The sequence below is a fragment of the Saccostrea cucullata genome, unplaced genomic scaffold (genome assembly GCF_032062105.1).
Source record: "Saccostrea cucullata isolate Sc308-1 unplaced genomic scaffold, CSIRO_AGI_Scuc_v1 ctg157, whole genome shotgun sequence".
NCBI classification, from domain to species: domain Eukaryota; kingdom Metazoa; phylum Mollusca; class Bivalvia; order Ostreida; family Ostreidae; genus Saccostrea; species Saccostrea cuccullata.
The window spans coordinates 958,224-972,564 of NW_026918429.1; the positions used below are offsets into that span (position 1 = coordinate 958,224).

General features: G+C 35.4%; 2 protein-coding genes across 4 annotated transcripts in view; both read right to left on the reverse strand.

Annotated features, from left to right (window-relative positions):
• The window catches only part of LOC134266003 (QRFP-like peptide receptor), a 179,760-nt gene that overhangs the window by 141,491 nt on the left and 23,928 nt on the right, over positions 1–14,341 (reverse strand). The window lies entirely within an intron of this gene.
• Positions 1–14,341, reverse strand: part of LOC134266023 (substance-P receptor-like) — a 62,033-nt gene that overhangs the window by 17,022 nt on the left and 30,670 nt on the right. Inside the window, exons 1-3 of one of the 3 annotated variants that reach the window (XM_062748246.1) lie at positions 11,409–11,537; positions 10,920–11,325; positions 1,855–2,294 (exon numbers count right to left, since the gene is read on the reverse strand). In XM_062748246.1, coding sequence (XP_062604230.1) covers positions 1,855–2,294; positions 10,920–11,241 — 762 coding nt within the window. In that variant the 5' untranslated portion in view covers positions 11,242–11,325; positions 11,409–11,537. Of the gene's footprint in view, positions 1–1,854; positions 2,295–10,919; positions 11,544–14,341 lie in introns of those variants that run through there. The other 2 variants (XM_062748255.1, XM_062748262.1) reach the window with 2 other exon arrangements.

Consider the following 14,341-nt stretch of genomic DNA (forward strand, 5'->3'; position numbering starts at 1 on the left):
GATAAAAATTTGTTTTTATAATGTCCTTGAATGGAGATTTGCGTCATTAAAAAATTTTAAAAAATGGCGGTTGCTTAAGAAAATCTCAAGATTAGAATTAATGTGAAAAATGTCCAAGGATCCAACAAAGGGAGTGATTTCTTTAAAACTGATTTAAATGATATCATGTTAAGAGTTATACAGTGTGCCAACTATGAGGAGGACTAAGTCATCAAATGCTGAAACGTGTGAGCATTTTTGGGGTCTCGGGGTATACAGACTTTATAGTAGGTAACAGATGGGCCTCAGGATAAGTTGATTACACAGAAATTCTCAAAGAACTATTTTTTTTAAATTCTTCAGATCGATGTCTCTTCTCGGTGGGTGTGGTCGGTCAGCAAGGGATGCTTCTCCTAGGCACCCCATCCACATATGTGTCCCTTTTTCATAAAAACAATCTCATGAGTAAGATGATGCCATGTCTGTAATTTTTAATATGTTTAATAAATACATTTATTTTTTTTTTCTTAAATATTTTTACTAAATAACTTAATGTAAGAGATGCATATATAAGAATTTTTGATGTCTTACTACAGTTTAGATACTTGGGGAATGGGACAAATTTTGTCTTAGTCGTAAGATTCTTTGTGAAAAAGGTCCCTGAATTTTATGTTCATGCCCTGTTCACAAATTTGTATTGTTTATTGATTTTATGCCCCCGTATTGCCCTGTCCGCCCGTCTGTGTGTTAATCTGTTTGTCCGCAAAAACTTGAATCTTTCCCACAACTTTTCAGTGGGTGGGGCAATGGCTTTCGTATTCTATAAGTGTATTCCTTGTGACACGGTCTTACTTTGGATACCACAAATTTGACGCTTAGCCTTGATATTTGAGTTTGGTCCTCTTTCACCAAAATTTAATCCTTGGCTATAAATTTTGAATACATGTAGTTGGTGCTAGGAGTTTCATATTTCATGGTTTATTATATCATGACAATACCTTCCTTTGGATACCAACGCTTTTGACCTTGGAGTTTGTTTTGCATTTGGAAAACTTTACCTTCGCCATAAACTTTCGTACAGTGGCATCAGTGTTTTACAAACACATCTTGGTTCGCGATTTATTGCTTTTTTCGTCTTAGACTCTTCGAAACCTTTCACCTTCAACCTTGTCGAGCGCTCGCTTCGTTTGTCTGTATGTTGTTTAACGTCCTTTTCGAGAATTTTTCACTCATGGAGACGCCACCATTTGCCGGTGGACAGCTGCAAATTTTTTCCTATACTCGGCACTCAGGACCATTGAGCAGGGCGGGATCTTTTTCGTGCCAGCACCTAATGCGACACGGGACCTCAGTTTATACGGTCTCATCCGACACTGGGATTCGAACTTGCGACATAGGGATCAACTCCTTACTTCGCGACTCCAGAGCAGACGCTCAAACCACTGCGCCACGCGGACGACCCGCTCGCTTCGTGATCGGAAGGTCGTGAGTTCGAATCTCTGGTGCTACAAACTTAAGTCGTTAAAAAAAGATTGAATTGTTCCTTCTCCATGCGCTCGTCACTGTAAAGTAAAAGATGCGGTACCGAGTAAAGGTCAAAATTTAAAGCCCTTCCCCGGTTTATGTGACATTTCTATGAGTGAAATATTCTCGAAATGTAGACCTGTTGTCTTATTGGCCTTTAACCTGTAAGGGATCAATCTCGTTTCTCGCGCCTATTGCGGTACGAACCTCGAATTATTTTTTTCTCAGCCGAAGGAGCTGCCGAGACTTTTAAAAATTTTAATTAGAATTAAATTGCTAAATAGATGTTTTACTTGTAATATTTATTTAATTAACATGTACTGAAAAATACGAGCATTTATTATATTTTACCTTTCTCTTTGTTTTAGCCTGCTGTTCGTCTCTTTTGTCCATAATTTCTCCTGGAATATGCGTCGTCTTAAGTTTAAGTATAATGACTCCATACGCAATAGACATTACCACCATTGGAATAAAATACAGCACCACAGAAACTGACACAAAGTAAGCTGTCCTTAAGGGCATTGTGTATCTTGTGACATTAGCCACCACTTCTATCTCAACCGGCCAGTTATCGTCACACCAGAGTTCTGTATGGTCCATCCATTCTCGTGATTTTAGTTGTCGGAAGAAGAGCACAGGTATACCCACGATTACTGAGAAAATCCAAATAATGACCAGAGAAATACTTGCTCTTCTTTCTGTCATCCGCGCTCTCAATGCAAAGACGATTCCAAAGAATCGATCATATGCAATCTGTGTTAGGGAGAGCACACTTGCCACAAGGGAAAGAACTAGGGAAAAAAAGAAATTAAATATTACGACGTGTTGCCTTGTAATTCTACTAATTAAAACATTACCATTAAATGTATGGAAATCCCCTGAAGCATTTTCTATAGAGAGGTATCAAATCTAAAAATATGTGGTCTACTTTAAATAACGACAACGAAAATACCCACATTCTGTTGCTCAAACATTTTTTTTTAATCTCGACAGGTCAGAGATCAGAAGGGTTTATGCGATAACCTAGATGTCCGTCATCAGTGTTGCTTTTTGTCTGCAAATTTCTTCCTACTCTTCCTACAGTTTTGACCCAATTTCAAAATAAGATGGCACATAAATACTAGTAGACTACACTGAACGTTGTCCTGGTTACAAAAATAGAAATTCGGAGAAATTCTTTCAAAACACTATCTGCTCTTTCAATTCAAGCCCTATTTCATTTTTGTGTCGTCTGCAGAGCAGAGCGGCACTAAGGTATACGTATCACATTACCCGGCGTCTGTCTGTCTGTCCGTCTCACCTTGTATCTCAAGAACTGTAAGAGAGATGGACTTGATATTTTGCAAATTTATAACAGTTACTTGGTTAAATAACATGTGTAAATTGCCATCGTTACCGACCTCCTAACCCTTGACCTTGTCCTTTGACCTACTTTATTAAAAACTTAAAAGTGCCAATATACAATATACAATATATTTTTGACATTTAGGGGGTAATTCCGTCCTATTGAACATGTGCACTGATCGTCAGAAAACATTATGAAAAATACCAGAGCTACATTCACTTCACGTTGACCTTTGACCTACTTTTCAAAGATATCCTGGACAGTTTAATTTAACTTAAGATTTTTGAGTGGCGAGGTGTTGATAATTAATATTTATACATGTTAGCGAGCTTATAGTACTGTTGTTTAAAACTGTGTGATATTCAGAAAATTTATAAAAAGACTTTGAAACACGTATGTGGCAACGCATTTTGAAAAAATTTTTCAAAGTGCGTTAAAATTGGGACAAAATCAACGCACTTTGAAAATATTTTTCAAAGTGCGTTGAGTTGGTCCAAATTTTTTCAAAGTGCGTTAAGAGTCTACATCAATATATTTTACCGTGGAGACACTTAACGTACTTTGAAAAAAAAAATTATATTTTAGTCATGGAAAGATTTTATTTGTTATTTATCTTTCAAAAAACTAAGCCTAACCCTAACCTCTAAAATGAATTGATTTTACTTCCGTCGAAAAGAGGAGAAGACGGGTATAAGATCCTTCAGTCCAAATCTTTATCTTTCCAATACATAGGTGTCGGTAACAAACGGGGGAGGGGAGCAATAAACCTAAAAAGGTACCCTGCATTTTCAATGCTTATACGATGTATATATATCTTTCCAGAATAAGTGGGGGCTTAGCCCCCCATCCCCTCCCCTGGCCCTTCGTCCAGTCTCGATGTCTACGCTATACTTAAAGCATTCATATAATCATGTATTTACTTAACTGGTATGACGTTGAAAACTTTCCATAATAAATGAGTTAATTAAAACAGATGAAAACTAGAAATTTTTAAGTACAGTAAAACGTATGAGAGAGAAAGAATTTTGTTAGTTTTGACAATCAAATTGGCCCCTTTTTATTATGATAAATGCTAAGTTGCTTGAAGCTGTCCTCTGTTAGTGCCCCCTATACACCTTTACATCTACATGTACTTATCAAAGACTAGAATTTAAAAAAAAAAGAAGAAACGAATTAATGAACTTAAACAATCGTCACTCTTTTTTTCAAGACCCTTTAATTTTCCCTTTTATTTTATTTTTTCCGTTATTTCCTGATCATGACAACGAGCACACGGCGGGTGTGACCGGTCGGCAGGGGATGCTCACTCCTCCATGGCACCTGATCCCACCTCTGATGTTTCAGAGGTCCGTGTTTGCTCTGCTCTTATTTTGTATATTGTTTAATGGACGTTGAGATTGAATACTGTTCGTTATCTCCATATCCTTCTATCAAAACCTTAAATATTTAAAACGTCAATATCTCAGGTCCTACAGTGACTTTATCATAAAAAAGTTATCAAACCAGGATCTGTTATTTATCATACCGATTATTTTGAAGGAATATTGATCAATCTTTACATTTTTTCAAAATGCGTTAATATGGTCGATATTAACGCACTTTGAAAAAAAAATTCTTTTTTTCAAAGTGCGTTAACTTGGTCCCAAATTTTAACGCACTTTGAAAATTTTTTTCAAAGTGCGTAATTTTTCAAAGTGCGTTGTAACACACGTATTAATATATGTAAATGATAAACAATTATTTATAATAATTTCAACTTAATTATTCTTTGTAGGGTTGGGAATCATATTTTCTTTTGATTGAAAGATCTATCAGTCTTATACTATGTGTGGATGTTTTGTGCACTGATGAACTATCATGCTAGAATTTCTTTCTTCTGCATGAAATACTGTATGCTAGTATCATATAAATAGCTGACCACTCTAAGATTAAGTAACATCTTTAAAGTAGATAAAAGCAGGCGACACATGCGTTCCTTGGAACACTCTATTTACTTAATACACAAGTAGACAACACTGAGATATCGGGGTCTTTTTATTCCTTTAAATAGGTTAAATTGTTACTCAAAATAGGGATTTCTGTGAATTTCTTTTTAAAAAGTCGGACAGTATTTCTTGGTATATACATGTAACTGCACAAAAGAGGACTAGACCAAGGTGCATAACATTATGATAGATCTTTTTTTTTAAATTATTAACAGTGTTCCCATGGGTACTAAATTTTTTTTAATCTTTGAACGAAATTTTTCCAAAACACGGTATCTCATAGTTTATGTTCGATTTTATCAAAATTTGATACACTATATCATAGACTACAACAAAGGCAGATTCACAATTCTGACTATTGATTTTTTTATTCTGGTGTTGTCAAGGATAATATAAATATAAGTGTTGGGGAAAAACTCAAAAATCAGGACAATACCAAGTACCATTTAATTTTGTTTCAAAGTTTCCAAGACTGAGCGGTATTTTTTCTTTATTTTTAGTAAAAAACATAACCGTTACAGTCTCATCAGAGACTTTTGGTTAAATTGCCTCCCTTTAAATCTACGAGGCTAATGGAGGATTTAATAAGTAGTATAGATTCAGATTATAAAGCATATTCAGATTTGGAAAGATTTTACATTGCTTGATTAATGATTATTTAGCAATAAATTTATGGTATACTGCGTCAGTATTGGAAAATGTTTTGAAAATAACACTCACTTCCTTTTTTTTGTGAATATTTCTAACATAGGTCACTCATTTGGAAAATACTACTGACATTCAAGATTAGAGGTATAATGAATAAACGTCCTCCGGTGCTGTATCTAAACACCCATATCCTTAACTGACTTGTTTTAGTACCAACTTTAATGTGTTAAACCGGGCACCGGAACACATATGTTAAAATCTCTATGATACGCTGAAATGATCATGTAGAAACAAGATGTGCTTGTGAAACACTGATGCCCCTGTATGGTAGTTTACGGCGAGGGATAAAATTGTTGGTACCCAAAGGTCTTGTCACAAAAAAAAAACACCAGCTGTGAAATGGGTTGCAAACAAAGTTAATATAATATTATATGTTTTTGTGAAAAATTCAACCAATCGTAAGCCAGGATTTCGTAAAAAAAAAAATCAGAGTAGGGGTAGTTATCAATTTGAACGAACAAGCAAATCTTTCCCTTTCAGCATTGGTACAACTGAGCTTGCTTTAAACATATTTCTAAGTGTTAAACAGCAATCATGCGCGGATCTAGAGAGGGGGTCGGGGGTCAGGACCCCCCCCCCCCTGGAATTTACCAGGTTAAAAAATGTATGTACTAAAATAAGAAAAAAGTTACCATGGACCCCCCCCCTGGAAAACGCTGACCCTCCCTGGTAAACGCGAATATGTGTGAAATGGGTATGAAAAGTGAAAGATTTGAGGCAATAGAAGTCACCACTACAAATTTTGTTATCAATTTGAACGAACAAGCAAATCTTTCCCTTTCAGCATATTTGCTTTAAACATATTTCTGAATGTTAAACAGCAATCATGCGCTCTAGAGAGGGGGTCGGGGGTCAGGACCCCCCCCCCCCTGGAATTTACCAGGTTAAAAAATGTATATACTAAAAGAAGAAAAAAGTTACCCTGGAAAACGCTGACCCTCCCTGGTAAACGCGAATATGGTATGAGTATGGGTATGAAAAGTGAAAGATTTGAGGCAATAGAAGTCACCACTACCCCCCCCCAAACGAAATAGGTTTTTGACGTTTGGGCGAGATTGGGTTTTTTGTCCCCCGCTTGAAAAGTGGGGGATATTAATTTGGGTTTGTCCGTCCGTCCGTCCGTCCGTCCGTCCGTCTTTCTGTCTGTCTGTAACGCTTTCGTTTCCACACGATATCTCGAGAACCCTTTGAGCTTTTGCAATGAAATTTAGCATAGCAACTCCCTATGGTTAAAGAAGACCCCTATTGATTTTGAGGTCAAAAGGTCAAAGGTCAAGGTCATAAATAAGCAAATTCTGTCTGTTAAAACACTTTCGTTTCCATACGATATCTCTAAAACCATTTGAGCTATCGCAATGAAATTTTACATAACAACTCCCTGTGGCCTAAAGAAGACCCCTATTGATTTTGAGGTCAAAAGGTCAAAGTTCAAGGTCGTAAATTTATACATTCTGTCTGTGTGTAACACTATCATTTCCGGGCGATATTTCAAGAAGATTTTGAACTTATGCAATGTAATTTTATACCAAAACTCCCTAGGACGTCTCTCGCCCCTCTCAAAGTGCCCTGCCCCGTTTGTTTTATTAGTATTTATAGTATTACATGTCGCTATTTTTAGCGCAGGGGCATGAGGAGAGTTATTGCGTATGTAACAGGAAAGGAGAAAATGTATGGCTGGACCGGGAATCGAACCCGGGACCCCTGCATCTCTAGTCAGGTGCTCTACCGACTGAGCTATCCAGGCCGATATCCATGGCCCTAACCATTACATTCCTCCCTCCTTAAAGGTCTTTGGCCCTCCAAAGACCCCAACCCAGGCTCATCCCTGGCAGGTCTTTCACCTGTCAATTCCAGGGCATGGCACGGCACCAAATCTGTAACAGGAAAGGAGAAAAAAAAAGTCAGGTGCTCTACCAACTGAGCTATCCAGGCCGATATCCACAGCCCAAACCATTACATTCCTCCCTCCTTAAATGGTCTTCGCCCTCGAAGACACAACCCAAATTCTTGTTAGACCCTGGCAGGACTTTCACCTGCAATTCCAGGGGTGGTCAATGGCACCAAATCTGTGACAGGAAAGGAGAATATGTATGACTGGACCGGGAATCGAACCCGGGACCCCTGCATCTCTAGTCAGGTGCTCTACCGACTGAGCTATCCAGGCCGATATCCATGGCCCTAACCATTACACGTATAAAACAGGTTCTCGGCGGACTTTATGTTCTTATTACATCTATTAGAACTGTTTAATAAAGGCTAAATAAATCAAACACCATGGATTGTGTAAAATTTTGAGAATACCGAACATGAAAACATGAATATATACATGTATGTGACTTCAGTTCTGCATATACTCCCCTCCTTGTAAAGCGATTCCGTGGTCCAGTGGTTATGTCTCTCGCTTCAAATATGAGAGGTCCCGGGATCGAATCTCGGTCGAACCTTTCTTTTTTTTCTTTTTTTTAAATACTTTTTTTTCACTAAATGATAGAATGAAAAATTTATGAGGTTATAAAATCATCATTACAGTGTGATAAATATTCCATATAAAAAAATCTTCTATACACATAATAAATAATAAGCAATCAAATCTTTATATGCATATTGACATACATGTATTTTATTTCCTTCAGTATACATGTATACATTTAATAATTCTACAAATTCAGTTAAGCGGGGGACACGAATTCTCTGAATTAGCTTGTTTTTTTTTTTTTTTTTTTTTTTGGCTTGTCAAGAAATTTCTGGGATTGGATTTTTTTTTTTTAAGTGTTGGAAAAAAAACGCCTGGCAATAAAAAGTAAATGTGTATATATGTGCATGAAAAATGGCAATTTTACTTGTCTCCTAATTGATCTGCAGGTGAAAGGAGGAAAAAAGAGGCGAATTTCAAAAGCTGGATATGAACCATGGATATCAAAAATGCTTCAGGCACGCTACACAGGGGAATGGTGTAATGGATTTGTTTCCGTACATTAAGAGACATTCTTTGCGAGAAGAAAGTCAAAAAATAACTTTTAGATACTAGTAATTGTAGACATACACTTAAAGAAGGAGTTTTCTGCAGAGAGAAAATTGCAGGTTTCATGTTATGTTTAATAATGATTGAATATATTTATTAAGAAGATCGGAAGATGCTTCAAAGGGGGGAATGTTTTATGCACTTGACTGATGCTCAAGGCCTAGAAGCATCTTTTTCTAAACTGATAGATGAATCTGAGAAATTTCAAAAGCTCAATTTTTGGGGTAATATGTTATCATAAATATGATATAGTTGCTATGTCTGTTTTGTTGATAAAAAAAGAACACTGATTATTGATATAATTTCTTCTTTACGTTATTGTTATCTACTCCATATTTTCTAAAATTTTAATTCGGATAAGTAGAGAAGATCACATACATAATGTTCTAATGAGCATCGTCATTGGACTTAAATAGACCGTTAAATAGGACTACCGGTTTATTGTCAATTCCAATCAACTCAATAGTCCGTTATATTGGAAAATAGGTTTCAGTGAACACATGAATCTGATAATACTTATTCATTTTCGCAATTAATTTTTTGGGCATACTCAATATTTTATTTTTAATTCGTAATTTAAAAACACGAAACTTAAATATCCTGATGGATACATAAACAAAATACATGTACTTTTTATCTAAATAACTCGTTTCAAATCATATTTATTGCGTGCGTGCTTGTAACCGTTTTTATTATGTTTTGTTCACCGTGCTTGTCCATTAAAACGCACGGTGCGACAGTTCTTCCTCCGTTGCTCCAACTGTTTCCCTCTCTTTACATTCAGATTGTATAGGTGCCCGTTGTTTAGTAGAGTGTTGCTCTTATTGCTATGACAGATATACCACTGTCAATAGGAAGGTGATTACAGTCAAGAGGAGGCTTCACATGGAAAAACAAGCTGTACAGAATCGATGTATTTTTAAACGAAAACATATGTAAGAAGCGAGAAAGTCTTTGTAAGCAATACGATACTGGTTAAGTAGCTCTAATGATTCCGAGAGGTTTCTTTTTTACTTGAGTAAGTTCAGGAAACCAGATGCTATTTTTTCCCTTGTGCATTTGCATTTTTATGCTTCTTATTGTCCTATTTACAAGATTATTAACGACGATTGAAAGAACACCAAAAAAAAAAATACTACGGAACCACTTGCCCTATAATAACAGCTATAGATAAAAGTATTATTTCATTGTTTTACATTCCAGACCAAAAACTGGTTTATGTTTCCAATTATGATTTTACGGCGTGCCACTTTGAATTGCAGTGGAGGGCAGTTACTTAAAAGAACATTGAACTAACAACTATTTTTTTTATTATGTTTTATTTTACATTAAGCAGCAACAATGTAAATTGAAGCAGAAAAAACAGAAATATGGCGGTTATCAAAGCGAAGGCGAATGGTTAATTACAAAACTTTGAACACAATGACGTCAGTTATTATCGCAGCTCTAGATAATTTTCAAAATGTATTAGGAAAAAAACTCTTTCCAGGAATTTAGCATCAAAAACTCTGAAATAACATTTCGATTTTTTTTTACTCAAAACTGCGAATCCTCCAATTCCAAAAAGTATTTACATAGCGGGAAAGGCTTTTCGGATACTAAAACAGTCGTTCCTCTAATCAGAAACTACATCATTGGTATCGGGTGAAAGATGACATAAGATATTATTTTTCCATTGAAATGTTTATATAAATAGCAACTTGGTAACCTTTTTATTTACAAATTATGATAAATTACACATTTTAGACAGATAAATAATCTTTGAGGGTATATATAAAAATGAATCAGCCTCACCATCGAGTTTTTCGTCTTTAAGGTGGTCCTGGTCATATTTTCAAAGAATAAAAAACAATAGACGAAACATCATGCTGGGCAGGTGGCTTTAGAAAGGTGCGTCACAGTAATTAACTAAAGTTAAATAGCCGAAAATTTCGTCTTTATGAGATTTTTTGTGCAAAATTTGGTTCCAAGTTCTGAAGACCACAAAGCAACGACATTTGGATCTAGTCGCACACATTAATTCTTGATCCAAAGGTGGATAAGTCACAGTCCTATTCTGGGATATAGAATGGAAAGGACATAATTGTTTGTGGAAACATTCTGTTAGGGTCTAAATTAACTTTGTAAAGCTAACTAAATACAAAATTTTTACCATGACAATTTTAATATACGTGTAAAAAGATGTGTTGCGACCTCAAATGAAATCAGTTGTTTTGCATGTTGTTTAACGTCCCTCTCGAAAATTTTTCACTCATACGGAGACGTAAATCTAGGTCTAGCAGGTTTCGAATTAAAGTGAAATATTTCAGTTGGTAAAATAATAACCATTGATTTCATCGTTATAGTTAATGCTTACCTTTTGTAAATGTATTGAGTTTGCAGAAGAATGCTCCAAGGGTCCACCCCTCGGTAAGGTTGTCAACCACTGTGACCCAGGTACAAGTTAATGTGACCATTAGATCCGCCACGGCTAAATTCACTATGTAATAATTTGTAACAGTCTTCATAGTTTTGTTGTTCATGACAATAACAATTATCAAAACATTTCCAATGAGAGAGAGTATAGTGATGATCCCATATATTATAGACTTCACAAGGATTTCCCATAATGGAACTTCCTTTATGTCTCCAACATATTTGAAAAAACGGAAGTCGTTTAAATCTGTAAAATTTTCCATCGGGATCAGCCTTTTAGATCTTTCTTCCTGTTCCCGAGATCAGTGTCTCCTCCGCATTCTTGAATGAACGGCAATCAATTGTGGCTGTAATATACAATGATTAGGTATGAGAGTCGATCACTGAATAAAAACACTCGAGAAGACAAGAGCTGGACGCGTACAAATACCCTATTGAGAGCGATCATTAACAGTTCCCCTTCTTATCATAACACGATTCCGTTACTGATGTGCTTACTTTGGTCTGAAGCTAATTAAATTTCAGCATCTGAAAGCGAACAACAACAAAAATGAAAGCTTGATAGGCCAATTATCTATCTCAGTAATAGTTGTTGTTTTTATTGGAATAACCTGGTTTACCACAAACGTATACGGTGTACATGTACCTACAATATATTTTGTTCATCATATTAAGTTTGTTTAGAACACCCCATGTACAATCCGTCATCAAATCAAACGTTAACTAAAGTTTTATTGTTAAGCCATTATTTGTCCCCCGCTTTCGCGAAAGCGAGGGGACATTATTTTCATACTAAATTGTCGTCCGTCCATCTGTCCGTTTGTCTGATCGTCACAAAAACTTTAACCTTGCCCATAACTTTTGATTTAGTGGAGCTATGATTTTCATATTTCATACGTGTATTCCTTGTGATAAGACCTTTCTTTGGGTACCACCAAATTTGACCTTTTGACCTTGACCTTGGAGTTTGACCAACTTTTACTAAAAAATTCCAAACTTTTACTTTGGCCATAACTTTTGAATGGTAAGTACTAGGACTTTCATATTCCACATATTTATTCTTTGGGACAAGACGTTTCATTGGATACCAACAACTTTGACCTTTTGACCTTGACCTTACGTACTTATGAAAAAACTATAACCCTGACCATAATTTTTGAACGGTAAGGGCTATTGCTTTTATACTTCACAAATGTTATTCCTGTAAGAAGACCTTTCATTGGATAACAAGAACGTTGACCTTTTGACCTTGACCTTGGAGTTTTAACTACTTTTTAAAAATTATAACCTTGGTCACAACTTTTGAACGGTAAACACAAGGACTTTTATATTTCACATATGTATTCTCTGTGGCAAGACCTTTCATTGGACACTAACAACTTTGACCTTTTGACCTTGACCTTGGAGATTTACGTACTTCTGAAAAAACTTTAACCTTGACCATAACTTTTAAACAGTAAGGGCTAGGGCTTTCTACTTCACGTATGTAATTCTTGTGAGAAGACCTTTCATTGCATACCAAGAACTTTGACCCTTTGACCTTGACCTTGGAGTTTTAACTATTTTTTATATACTTTAACCTTGGCCACAACTTCTGAACGGTAAAACTAGGACTTTCATATTTTAAATATATGTATTCTTTGTGGCAAGACCTTTCATGGGATACCAATAACTTTGACCTTTTGACCTTGACCCTAAAAAATAATATCTCACCCACAAAGACACCGAAAGCGGGGGACCACAATTCTTTGAATTTGCTTGTTTCATACTAAATTGTCTACATATTCTACCGTTTGTCTGATCATGAAGAGTACCACATGGCGGATATGTGACCGGTTGAGCGGCCTCTATGTAACTTATACTACCCTTGATGTTCGAAGAAGTCTGTGTTTGTTTTGCTGTCAATTTTTACTGTTTCGATGAACTTTTGAGCTTTTTCACTGTTATTTTTCTTCATAATTCGTTTTGAAGAAAAATTAAACATAACATAAAAAAAACTTGATCTGTTACGAAAATAAAAGTTAAACATAACATAATTGAAAGGTTTTATACATAAATAGAACAAGACTATGAGATTTAAACGGCATATTTACATTTATGAGCAAAATTTTGGACAATTAAGTGAAGAACTGTGTTTTGACATTGATTTACAGGAGTAACACGAACATATGAGCGATTTTTAAAAATTCTTTTTAATAATTTAAAATACGCTATTATCTGCTCATCAACTGGGAGGTCAAACTAGGATTTCTTTTAAGACCAAGGATTACAATTATATTTTATATATTAAATTCACATCTGATAAAATTTAGATTCTTATGATACTACGAATAGTATACATGTATTTACACCCCAAATTCCAGACTAAATATTATTTAATTATCTTTGTTTAACCTTCAATTATTGAATCGTACATTTTTTATTGTTTCCTGGTGAGTATTAGACATTAAAGAGGCTGGGGGTGGCAGCCATTTCTAGACTATTTCAATCTCCTTTAAAAGGAGAGCTCCAATTATAAAGATATACAAAAATGATTAAATTTCAAAACTAAAATATATGAATTTTTTCTTCGTCAAATGATAGTTGACAGCTTAAGATACCGTATTAAAAAAAATGAGTTAAATCTGGTGGTTAATTTGCAATTAATTTGTTGACCCCCCAGCCTCCTTAAATGGGTATAGTTTCACCCGTTTAAACTTCCATCATCTTTTTACTTGCAATACCCTTTTTATCCATTTAAATGTCCATTTATCCCTCCAGATCAAAATCCCTTGCATAAACATATTCCCATCCCTAGCATTAAGGAGTACAATTTTCGTATTGAGTTTCCAGAACTTTCTTATTGAGTCCAAATAATGACAAAGACAGTAATTTAGCTATATTCCAATGCCCTGTGCTACCACACGAAATACAGACCAATGACTGTGCATAATGCTGAATCATTAGAACTTCCAAGCAACATTTTTCAACCCAACTCTCTTTACAGAAGAATACTGATTTTAGCTCTACTTGTCAGAAACTTGAAGAGTTTAAACATTGGCACAAGTAAGATGTCTGAACATGTTCCTCGTACAATTTTATACCTAGTTGGATCAATTCAGTATATAAGTAAATCATACAAAAATCATAAATTAAGTTTATAGTTTATTATTATTATTTTTTTTTCTTTGAAAAGAAGTTGCAATAAATTACCCTATATAAATTTTAGCACTACTGCTCTCTATGTGCACAAGAAATTATTTAAGCAATAAGCAAACACGGAACTGCCAGAAAACACCTGGGATCAGGCATCTTCGCAAGCCAAAGGTTATAGACCGACAACCCTTAGCTGGCGAAGATGGGGATAAGCTGCCATCGAGGAGT